At 36.9% G+C, this 12986-nt stretch overlaps 1 protein-coding gene across 2 annotated transcripts in view; it reads left to right on the top strand.

Moving 5' to 3' along the window:
* The first annotated feature begins 250 nt into the window (after nt 1-250).
* syndig1l (synapse differentiation inducing 1-like) overlaps nt 251-12986 on the top strand; it is a 36692-nt gene continuing 23956 nt past the window's right edge. The window contains exons 1-2 of one of the 2 annotated variants that reach the window (XM_048206578.1): nt 251-557; nt 7753-8348. In XM_048206578.1, coding sequence (XP_048062535.1) covers nt 7872-8348 — 477 coding nt within the window. In that variant the 5' untranslated portion in view covers nt 251-557; nt 7753-7871. Of the gene's footprint in view, nt 1045-7752; nt 8349-12986 lie in introns of both variants that reach the window. The other variant, XM_048206577.1, reaches the window with a different exon arrangement.

The following is a 12986-nucleotide window of genomic DNA, read 5'->3' as shown; positions in this document are numbered from 1 at the left end:
AAATAATGGTGTCATCATCAGGTTTATCTATATGTATCTAAGCTCTCTATAATAGGCTATATATTTTTAATAGGCTTCTCATTGTTGAAGTCATTTTTTATGTTGTTTATCACTATGTTCATGAAAGACACAGAAGGCTCCTATTTCATAGAATGACCCAACCATGTCCATTTATGTTCCTCTACACTTCTTTTCCATGGACACTCCAACTACTGAAATAAATAATAAATAAAATACTTTGCTGTAATATTTATCGTCAACATCCCCAGCGGAGCTTCCCTCACAAGATGTGAAATCGATACGCTTTAGAGCGCTAAGATCCTCGTCCCACGCAAACCTGCCGTATTATATTTTTATTTCTGCTAGAGGAGAGTCAACGGGAACACATCAACGCACGCAAGACACATGGTACATATTTCGTGTCTTGTTTGGAGGGACGCACAACGGAAAGTCCGTTCACTCTGTCACTGACAGCATTCTTACCTTGTTCTCTCAGAACGAAACGTATTGACTGCTATGGAACAGGAATTTACAGCTTCACACAGCAATAACCTAAGGTGACTTGATTAATTCATACAGTAAAATCAAGGGGACAGAGAAAGATTTTGTAACAAATTTTGTTTTAAAAGCTTTGCGCGGAGATTCGGACAAGAAAGTTCGCGCGGTCCTGAACAGCTTATGATTCAACTGAAAGATGCGCGCGGACTAATGCGGTGTACAGTACGAGTGTTTTAAAGCTATACTGTGTTACTGTCAGTAATTTTTCCTGCTTTTTATCAGATATATTCTGTACTTAGTCAAGTTGGATATCTGTTGCTCGAGAAGAAATGACTCACGTTTAGCAGGTTCATTGTTTCGTTGCTCGTGCTCATCCTTAGAAATCAGGTTTATTGTTGTTCACCGAGTTTACCGGCGCCTCACGGGCTTCTGCAATGCGAGACTCGGATTCAAATCGTTTGACATTTCTGTGGAAAGCCAGTCGACTGCCAAATTGTCACTGAATCAAATCGAACGAGCCGGACACCTGGATTGCTGAGTCGCAAGGTAAGACATGGACATTTCCGAATATGAGGCTGAAATGTGTCATAAATATAGGCGTTTACATTCAAACTGCCACCTGGAATGAACAGATATTCTGATGTGATCACTGTATCCTAAATACCTATGTTAATTGCTACTGTGAGTTATACTGTAGTTCACAAATGTCTAAATTATAAGCCAGCCTTTGGAGAGAGTGCAGTTTGAATACCTTTAAACACAAAAGTACATTTTATGCTTTTGTCTGTGCCCTTGAGTGAAAAGTGCACTGTACTGTTGTTTACAGAAATGACATATGCATTTACTTATTTTATGTTGCTATAATGAGGCTAATTATCATTATTGACACATCATTGATATGACATTGTTTTACACACATTATATAGGCTACTACCTACTCTGTGCAGTACACAACACTGTCCAGTACAGTTCACAAGTATACAAATGTATTATGCAAGCAAAGCATATATATATATATATATATATATATATATATATATATATATATATATATATATATATATATATATCAGTTGATCTGTAAATTTGCTGATTTACCCTTCATCCACAGGGTACATGAGTCACGAGCCATCTTGCATGACTATGAGTGAAACAACATCAACAGATAATTATAAATATGCAAATCAAATTAATTCTAGAGTACAGGTAGCCTCCTTGTATTACAAGTCCACATTACTTTGTTCTTCCTTTTCATCTCTTGTTATCAGCATTGTGCACAGGGAGATTAAAGTGCATACACGAGTAGCAAAAGTTTCCATTATCCATTTTACCTAACACATTAACACTGCTAAAGTGTTTTCAGCCTCTATCCTATTAGAATTCAGAAGGGCCGAGCCTCATAAGGCTTAATTGACTAAGACACCGGCAGGGGGATTTGATTGCACCTTAGCTCAAGAAGGAAGGTGCTATAATCAATGAAGAATGAAAGCATGTTGCACATATCTCTGTTTTGGTTGCTTTGCTATTATTGAGATGGAGGAGAACTGTTATTCACAAATTGTTTGTCATTTAAAGCTGCTTTGAAACAATTTTGCTGCAATGGACAGATTGATTCAAGTATAACACAACAAATCTATGAAGAGGTTGTTTGTTTGTTCCAAATCACTGTCAGTAACTGCACACATATGCATTAGTTATATTTGTCTTGCATGAAAGAGAAAATATTTGCATATTCATACTAATTACCGAGGAAACCTTCTGTGTTGTGACCCTCCTCATCAGCTTTTATAATCACGTTTAACCCTGTTAGAGGTTAAAAAAGGAAAGAAATCTGTGCTTTACTGTCTATTTATTTACCAATTATATGCTTGTTTAGATGTGTAAAAGGTTTGTGTTTCTGTATGTTGGTCTGATGCATATTTTGACTGACTGCTGTGAATCTGTGTGGGCTGACTGGATTTTAATAGGGTTATTTAACCACAGTCATTTCAGTTGCACTTGTTCTTAGAAGGTAAACAGCCTTTAAAAAAAAAATAAAAAAATTCACTGTTTTACTCTGCTTAGAGTATACAGATGCTGTTCAGACTCTCATTCAGACCTCACCTTGACAAAAGATACTTTAACATTAACAGGAGTTTCTATAGATGTAAATGCACAACTGCACACACCACAGTCATAATGAATAGATAAATAGTTTTGGCCATGATTTTAAAAAGAGGTTTCCAGTTTGAATTTCCTTTGAGAGGGCTTTAATATAAATATTTCCAAGTTCATGTGATAAGGTTCAGCACAAAACACATTCAAGCACCTAAATGCACAGGTGTAAAAGCTTTAGTTTATTGTGAACATATGATTTGAAGGACTCTCTGACTCAATTCTGTACGAGACAGTTATTTGTCATTTAGAAGGCACTTTTCATCATAAGCTGAATTGCTTCAGCCTAAATGATGAAATGAATCATAGGCAATTCTACTGTTCAATTGTTTCAACATAGCAATTCTGACAAATTATAGCTCCTCACTGTAGCTCTCTCATTTGAAACTAGACATAACAATGACATTGTCTACAATAATATTGTCATGTGAAATTATGTAAAGATAAACTAAATTAAAATGCCAAATGTCATCTAAAGTACCATTGAAAAACTGAATCTATCAAATTTTATCTTTGCTCTGCAAAGTGTAACAGTTTATTGCTATGTCAGTTGCATTGCAATCAGTCCTTTTAATTCAATGTAAAATTCAGAAAAAACAAAGCAAAAAAAAACACTCTTTACCAGTTGCTTTCAGTTGGATGAAATATGTTGTTTGTTTTACATTCACAGCAGAGTGTGGAAGTGTATTGCACAGAAATGGAATGAAAATTAAAATTCCACAATGAATTTCCACCAATGAAAGAGTCCTTTAACCAATTCTAAAACTATAGCTGTAAACAGTTTCTGACCTCTCAGCAAACAACAGCATATGCTTGCCTGTTTCACAAGCCAAAGTCTGTCTCTTTTTGACATGAAAGACTTTAAAGCCATGTGAAATTTAATGTTTCCAAGATCCCAATGGCAGTTAGAAGCTGGGGGATTTTTTCTTTTCTGTTTTCAATTGCCATGGGTGGTGCAGAGTACGAGCATAGAGTAGCAGAAATGGAAATTAGGTCTGCTGTGACATCCTACTGGCACTTGGAGTTTTAGCATGGCCTCATTTTAATTATGAAAAACAACACTAAATAATGCTACCAGATGATTAATGACAAAAAGAACAAATTGCATTTTAATTAGAACACAAAGACACCATAAATAAAACATAATTGAATTGATTTTTTTTTTAAATATATATATATATATATATATATATATATATATATATATATATATATATATATATATATATATATATTATTTAAAGATTATTTATTATTTAATATCTTTAAAAATGAAATAATATTTACAAATATATGTGACCCGTGCTGGCAAAATGAGTTGCACTGAGCAAATTTTAAAAAAAAAAAATAGTTATTGTTATATACACATTCTCAATTAAAAAATCTTCAAAATGATGTAAGATTTTTTGGAATCCGACAAAAAAAAAGACTGAGCTACGCCTGTTTGAAGTCGATAGAGTCAGCAAAGTCAATTTTGAGAAAAATCGAGTTCTGAAGGTTCCAAAACAAAATCACCTAGCAACCATATCTTAAAATTACTGGTAATACCACCAAATTTGGCACAAACCAAGTCAAAACCAATATCTATAGGAAAAATATATATTCAAGGTATATATATTTTTCCTATGATTCCACAATTGTTTGATTAACATTAATGAAACAGAGAACCTATATATTAAGACCTACTGTACAGCACGGATCTACTGTTACACATCAGATGTTTTCCCCCAACAGTTAAACAAATGTTCACTTAAGACATAACAGATAATGTTTGCATGAATACTCACCAAGACAGACTTTTTCAAATACTGTAATTCTGTGTATATTGGGATTGCACGCTGTTTGAGGCGTCTTTGTGCTCACGCTTCAGAATTGTCAGTCAGCGCGAGTAAGATTGTTTTGTTTGCATCAGCATGAGTTTGAAAATCACATTTCATTGGTTCAGACTCATACCATGGAGAATTCGCTATGAATATTCACAAATTTGGAATGCTGCACTTTAAAACAATACTAAACTTGTGCTGAGAGGAAGTTGTTTAGAAGCGGGCAAAGAAAATGGCAATTTCCATGGACAAAGGAAAGGTACTCCTCTCAGAAAATGTACAAAAAAAAAAAAAAAGATAGATATACTTTTAGATGTTTAATTGCTATTTTGGAGCATTGGGATTGCTAGACGAGTTCTTAATGAAATCATTTTTGTGAAAACCTCAATTTCGACCGAAATTTTTCACTTGTTTTGCCCGTAGCTCGATATTAGCCTGTGCGCATTCAGACTCGTTTTGCCAGCACGGGTCACTTATACTTAAAAATAAATAATAGCCATAGCTGTTGTTTTGTTCTTTTTGACATTATGCAACTTAATTGCTATAGTTAGGAGCAGCCTTACATAACAAGCCACTAATGCACAGTCCATACACACACTTCATCATTCGCTACCTCTAGTCTCTTTTACCACAAATAGACCCTTTTTTATATAGGCAGGTTGAGAAATGATGACTAGTATGGGAGAGGAAGCTAATGGATGTGAAGAATAGATCTGCAGCAGACACTTTGTTGAAGATGCAGGTCGAAACTGTCCAGGAATCAATGCAGCGAGAGAGAAAGAGAGAGAGATTGACATTCAAACTGGGAAGGCTCCTAGAATAACTAATCATCAATCTATTCCCTAATTCATAATTTGATCTCTAGACTACAGAGTCTTTTCATTAGTTAGCTCTGATGGTGTAGTATTATTGCACTGGGAGAATGTGCTCAGCAGATGCTGACTGTGTTGAAATGCGTATTGAGAATTGGGGGAGCTCAAACAATCTCTCAAGCATGAAGTCAGCATTCCTTGACACATGATCCTACATTTGACGATCCGCCGAGGCATTGGCACAATCAAATCAAAAGCTCTGAAATAATCTGCTTTCTATCTGATTGTGTTGCTATTTTAATCACAGATTAATGAGGAGAAGGTAGGAGAGGGCGCACCAACCACTGTGGCCACATGTCGTTTTTTCCAATCAAAGGAGAGTTATGACAGGATTTAGATCTGAGTACAATTGATGTGCTCGGTTAAAGAGCATCGTAAACCTGCTAGACTATTTAACTTCACATCAGTCACACATTAAAGATACTGATACATATTAGTTTCAGCCTCAGACAGCACACCTACAGACCACCCACTGATCGTCTGATGCACACTGCACACAAAACTGGAAAGCAGTTTCTCAATCTGGCAAGGGCTAATCCGATTGGCTCACTTTATGCTGTTTCCTGGAGTAAGGGCATGCAAGAATATTTTAATCAGTCCACCATTATTCCAAGTCATGTTTACAATGCCAGGTTGATGAGCACTTCTGAGGAAAAACTAATCAATGATTAGTGACATCAAAACTTGAAAGATACATAGTTTAAACAAGATTTCTGTCAAACACTTTTCTGTAAAGTTATGTATGAATAAAATTTACGACTGATTGTCACTAAAAATTTATTGATTAAATCAATCTATTTCAGCACAAAATAGATTCCAGCACAGCCTGCACGCTGCATGTCATCAAAGTCCCTTTTAAGGAAAGTCTGTTTACTCGGTGGCCATATTTGGAACGCCTCCAGGCAGCTATTTCGGGCATCTGAGAAGAAGTCCTACAGTATCTATCTGAAATGGGGAATCCTGAAATCTCAAACACTGCTTGCCGAACTCACAATTAAATAACATATTTCAAATCAGCAACAAAATCTGACATGAACTGCCCCATAAATGTTGTTTCTTATGCTCAAATAGCATCAAAAAAGCTTATTTTTGTAGGCTAGATCAGCTAATGTGCATGTGCAGTCCTAAGCGTGAGTCTCAAGTTTCTATGGGAGCCAGAGCTTCTAACGGCAGCCACGGTGATGCAATGACTTTACCAATTAGTGATTGGCTCATTTGCTTAAAAGGCGGGATGTATTCCGCCATATTGCGCGTTGCAGTTTCTCCCATTCAAAAGTAATACTGTCTTTCTATATCTATATTCTTTGATGTCCTGACACAAACGTCCACTAAAAAACTAAAACATACAAAAATTAAAAACATCCATTTTGTGTTAATAATATTAACGATTGATAGATAATTGACTCTATGCATGCTGAATGCCTACATATTTCCACAAAATTGATGTTTTAGTAGTTCCAGAATCTACCCTGTGAAGGTGGATTGTATCAATATTGCTTTGTCCTTTCATGTAACAGGCTAAACGCGGAAGCTATCGTGCATAATCCATAATCCATAGTCCATTTAATGAAAAATAAATATAAAACATTACAAAAATTGACAATGCTAGTTTTCTGAGAGATGTCTGTCTGTGAAATAATAATAATTTATTATAGTGTTTTCTGTACAGCCATTTGTGGAGACTGACGTCCCATTAATTTTTCATTTCAGTCTATTAATGTGAAATAAATAATTTCAGACACAAAATGACAATGACAAAAGAAAAGAAAAAAACTACAGTGTGGCCCATAATGTCATTTAGTCAAAGGTCTGCCTATGTAAGACTAACTACATATTTCCCCTTCATTTCAATTCTGGATGGCCAGTTAGGCATTTAGGATGGGTCACTGGGCATGTTTAGGATTGCCTTTGTAACAAAGATGTCTACTTTACCTTCATGGCATATGAACTCTCAGGCATGCCAATTCAGCAGGGTTATCAGTGAGTGTCATGGGGCAGCAGAATGAAGTTAATTGAAATCTGCCTGATAGCCACATTTTATCAGCTGGGTGGAGAGGAATGGAACATGCTGACTTTTTTGTACATGTATAAAATGGAATACCAGAGAGAAAAACGCCCTCTCTCAGACTGACAATGTACAGTCACTCACTACTCAGTTGCAAAACTCCTCAATCTGTATTACTTAAGCCATAGTCCCCAATAAGAGTCTGCACAGATCAACAGTAGCTTAAGCCACTCTTGGTGCCACAGACATCATTGTGTTAACTGCATGGCTGCCTTCCCATTGCCCAGCACCTGTCCATCCTGGCAGTTCGGTCTTATTAAACTTTCCTCTGCATGTGCTCAATAGTCCATGTCTTTACCTCGCACTCCCTCACTTCTCTCTCCTCTCACTTTTCCTACAGCCCACAGCCTATTGAACACATTAGCACCTGTCACATCAGTCCAGCCAAGGTCATCGCTCCTTCTCTTCATTCTCCATCCGGCTGTTAAACACCGAGTCCCGGCGCTCTGCTCTTCAACAATGGAGAGCCTAAGTGAGCTTCAGAACCCTCTTCTAGATAAGAACAGCAAGCATATGGTTATGGCTGACTATGGTTATGGGGGCGACTTCCATAGCAACCAGTATCAGGAGAACATTATAAACTACTTTGTGACTGGTGGAGGAGGTGGAGGAGGAGGTGGCGGCGGAGGTGGGGTTGCGGTCACAGGAGGAAACGGCAAGGCTAAAGCCCAGCTACTGGACGCCACCTCGCTTCACCTGGCGGTGGAGGCCTTTTACAAGCCTAACTTCATCCTTTACAAGGACGACGTGAGCAGCAAGGGCAAGGATTACAAAAACGAGTGCTGCGAGACCACCTTCATGGAGAAGAAAGACAAGGACGTAGCGGTGGAGACCCCCAGTACGGAGGACCCGCAGGCTAAACTGCTGGACGAAAACGAGGTGAAAATCCAGACGGTGTCTTATGAGGTAGAAGAAGAGGAGTATGTTGAATATGAGGTAAGTTTGCACTTAAAGAGTTTCTTTGAAGATGCTAAGCTAGAGCTGCATGATTCTGGATGAATTGAGAATCACAATTGTTTGTTTAAAATAGAGATCACAATTCCCCCCACAAATCTGAATAGACAGCTAAAAAAATAACATGTAATAACTCTGACAAAATGTTAATTGCTGGAGTATTATTTAAAAAATATTCAATTTGAATGAATTATTTTTAAAAAATCTGAGTGAATGATTCAATGACTCACTCATAGACTTCATTTGTTTCATTATTACTAGATGATTCAGCGTTTTCGAAACAAATCTCTTGAATGAATGATTCAAATACATTTTTAACAGTCACTTGTCGCCACCTAGTGGCATAACAATGTAATCGATAAAATCGTTATTTGAAGCATCAATTTACTTTCAAAACTTTATTTACTCTATTTTGATCGCTACCGTAGATATCAGTGTTTTCATCTAAACTATCAACTTTTATCCCAGTACTTCTGGATAATTTGAATTATCCAGATCATAATTAATCATATTATGTTGTTGAAAAGACTGAAGCTGTTTCATACCATCTGCTCTCTCTGTGTCAGCAGCAGCACGAACGTAGATTTGAATGTTTGCTGTGATCGTACTTGTCAAATGTTTAATAGACAAAGCCGAATTGTTGCCATTTAGGAATATGATCGCGGGGGTGTTTGAATCGAAATCGCAATCTTTTAACGATTAATCATGCAGCTCAATGCTGAGCTGAAGTTGTGTTGCTTTGTATGGCTGGATTAATTCATCAGGATCTTGACAGGTGGCCTTAAAGCATCGCAGCTCAATTCTCCCAGGGAACACCAGTTTCTAGATATAGCCTACACTACAATATAAGACCCTTTTTGGAAAGGCTTCACATTTCAAAAAGCTGTCCTCCAAAGGTTTAATTTTGTATTTGGAGGTTGAAATTGCTGTAAAACATCACTTTATGGTCTAGCAAAATCTGCTGGCTCTATTGGATCATGTGTGACAACTACCCCTTCAATTTCTCAGCAGATAGGCAAGGGCTAATGAGAGGGGTTGGGCAATGATCAGTGCTGCTGATAGGATGTAATGGTGCTGGATGGGGGTCTGTCACCCTTGAAGCTCAGTGAGAGGAATATGTATTCAGGTCATGTCCAGGATTCTGGGCCTTTCAGCATCTCACAATGGATGTAGCTCCATGCTGGGCAGCACCGGTACTCGCTGCGGTTGTCTGATGATATCAAACACATTCTCTGCATGTGGGGCTCTGGACCTCTGTGGCCCATACAATGTGGTCTGTCTTCATGATATGTTCTGTGGCTTACAGTACATTAGAAAACATAAAAATGTATGTACTCCCAAAAATTTAAGTGACAGCCGCATATATCCGCATATATCTGCATATCATTGGAGTGCAGTGGTGTTTTAAAATGAAGAGGCAAAGTCCTTACATTTTTAAAGGTGCCCTAGAATTAAAAAATGAATTTACCTTGGCATAGTTGAATAACAAGTGTTCAGTACATGGAAATGACATATAGTGAGTCTCAAACACCATTGTTTCCTCCTTCTTATATAAATCTCATTTGTTACACTGTTACATAACAGTCGGGATCATTAATATGTACGCCCCCAATATTTGCATATGCCAGCTCATGTGCAAGGCATTACACAAGGGCAGGACTTCTGGATCTGTGCACAGCTGAATCAACAGACTAGGTAAGCAAGCAAGAACAATAGCGAAAAATGGCAGATGGAGCAATAATAACTGACATGATCCATGATATTTTTAGTGATTTGTAAATTGTCTTTCTAAATGTTTCATTAGCATGTTGTTAATGTACTGTTAAATGTGGTTAAAGTTACCATCGTTTCTTACTGTATTCCCGGAGACAAGACTGTCGTTATTTTCATTTTTTAAACACTTGCAGTCTGTATAATTCTTAAACACTACTTCATTCTTTATAAATCTCTCCAACAGTGTGTAATGTTAGCTTTAGCCACGGAGCACTATCATTCAGAATCAAATGTAAACATCCAAATAAATACCATACTTACGTATATACGTACATACTTCACTTTGTAAAGATCCATTTTGAGGGTTATATTAGCTGTGTGAACTTTGTTTATGCTGTTTAAGGCAGTCGCAATTTAAAGGGGCCGCAGCCTGAATCGGTGCATATTTAATGATGCCCCAAAATAGGCAGTTAAAAAAATTAATTAAAAAAATCTATGGGGTATTTTGAGCTGAAACTTCACAGACTTATATTACATTTTTTGAAAACACGTTCTACGGCACCTTTAAATACATCTCAAATGTAAATTTTTTCAGTAACAACTTAAACAATATATTTTATTTGTGAACTAATGTTCAGGTTTTCTTTTTAATAGTCAGCTTATTTTCAGCAATCATCAAGCTTGTACACACTGGTCACAGACACAAACACGAAGATGTACCTTTAATTTCCCAAACTGATTGCACACTAAAAACCCCCACAGTCATCATGTTTTCAGGCCATTTCAAGTTTGATTTTGACATGACAAAGTAGGGCTGCACGATATATCGCATGCGATTGTCACGCGCATTTCGTCAGTAAAGCCAGTTCCCTGATTACCGCTAAATCGCCATCACCTGCTTTCAAATGGAGCGGCATTTAATAGACAGAGCCGTAGATCACTGACAAGCCACGCAATATCGTGTTCATTATCGAAGGCGATTCATCTGCGATATGAACGCGATATTGCGTGGCTTGTCAGTGAACTACAGCATGTGATATATCGTGCAGCCCTATGACAAAGCAGTGATATCTAAGTGGCTGAGTTGTTTACTTACTTTTTAAATTAGTCTTCCCATTAATGGCATCATTGTGTTCATTTAGGCCGATTCGAGAACGTGCACAAAATCAAAAGGTGGGATTTATCACACGAACCATTCATATCCAATAATAACTGATCATATAAAATCATAGCGCGACGGAGACATTGCCTCCTCTCATGTGACTTTCTCCCATTCATTCTCAATTACTACTAAACCCAGCACATGCTTTAGGGGGTCTGTTATAAGTCATTGGGAGCAGGGGAGGCGCGGACTCCCGTTGTAACTTCACCCGCGGGTGTTGCTGTTGGACAGTGTTACTTTATAAAAACGAGTGACTTTTACACTTTTTAATGTCACATTTTGTAATATTTGCATCAGTTTATTTTTGTAATATCGATTATTTTCTCATCCAGTTTTTTTTTTTTTTTTTTTTTTTTTGAGGAGACACTGCCGCCTTCCTTGCCTCCTCGTAGGAAACACCCCTGCTGCATATACTTAGGGCCGTCCCCTAATATTCTAATATTTGACTAATCGTTAGTCGACTAGAAGAGGCTTAGTCGACCAAAGATTTCATTAGTCGCACTTATTAGTTGCACTTGCAACAACTTAAAATACTTTTCCGGTCATTTTTGGTCATACAGATAAGAATACTATATCATTCAAAACTGTAAATCTTGTCTACTTCTATTTGTGTAAACTCACAATAACAAGAAAACGTTGCCTTTGTAAAATAAAGAAAACAAACACGCTTTCTGCCATCTCAGTCTCTGTGAACGTGAGTGTGTCAAAAAAATTAACCACAATTAAGTGTATACTTGCCTCACAGACATGAGAAATATAATTATAGAAAGCTTGAAATGTCAAGCAATTGCCAACCAATTCAAGTGGAAAACAAATATTCTCAGATAATGTGATTCGTATGAAACGTACATATCATTGAGTCCACTACTGTGGAGATGACAAGTCAGCATCGTCGACTTAATCCCTGCAGCCGAAAACACAGTAAACATTATCAAAAAATTATTAAAATGTTTAGACTGTCTCCTTGCCATTTTTTCATGACACATTCATATTCATTGCTGTGGCAAGCTTTACGCTTGCATTTGAGCACTGATTAGGCCATGTATTATATACAGGCAATTAAATGCTCATTATTATGATTTATATGGCTTTTAAATATACATGTGCGATTAGTCGCTTAAATGAACGACTACTAGTCGACTAGAAAAATCTTTAGTTGAGGGCAGCCCTACATATAATGTGAACAGAGCCAAAAAATAATATTAAAAACAAAAATTAATTGTTTTTAAATGCTACAAGTGAATACAGGCATCTCAACATAATGTACAGAATAAAAAATGGATATTTATTTTTAGATCTGCTAAAGGTTACATTTACCAATGTATAATTTACCAGTATACCTTAACTATAAAGTTAAAGGATTAGTTCACTTTCAAATAAAATTTTCCTGATAATTTACTCACCCCCATGTCATCCAAGATGTCCATGTCCTTCTTTCTTCAGTCAAAAAGAAATTAAGGTTTTTGAAGAAAACATTCCAGGATTATTCTCCTTATAGTGGACTTCAATGGCCTCCAAATGGTTGAAGGTCAAAATTACAGTTTCATTGCAGCTTCAAAGGGCTTTAAACGATACCAGACAAGGAATAAGGGTCTTATCTAGCGAAACGATCGGTCATTTTCGCCTTACCTATTCAACTTACGGAAAAAATGGAATAGGGAAGGCGTAGGACATACAGCGTAAGCTTTTTGATGAAAGTGCGGTTTTGGCGGAACCACTTGGAAGGCAAACATTTGTTTATATAA

This window comes from Megalobrama amblycephala, linkage group LG11 (genome assembly GCF_018812025.1).
Source record: "Megalobrama amblycephala isolate DHTTF-2021 linkage group LG11, ASM1881202v1, whole genome shotgun sequence".
Classification (NCBI taxonomy): domain Eukaryota; kingdom Metazoa; phylum Chordata; class Actinopteri; order Cypriniformes; family Xenocyprididae; genus Megalobrama; species Megalobrama amblycephala.
This window is presented reverse-complemented; position numbering and strand designations above follow the sequence as displayed.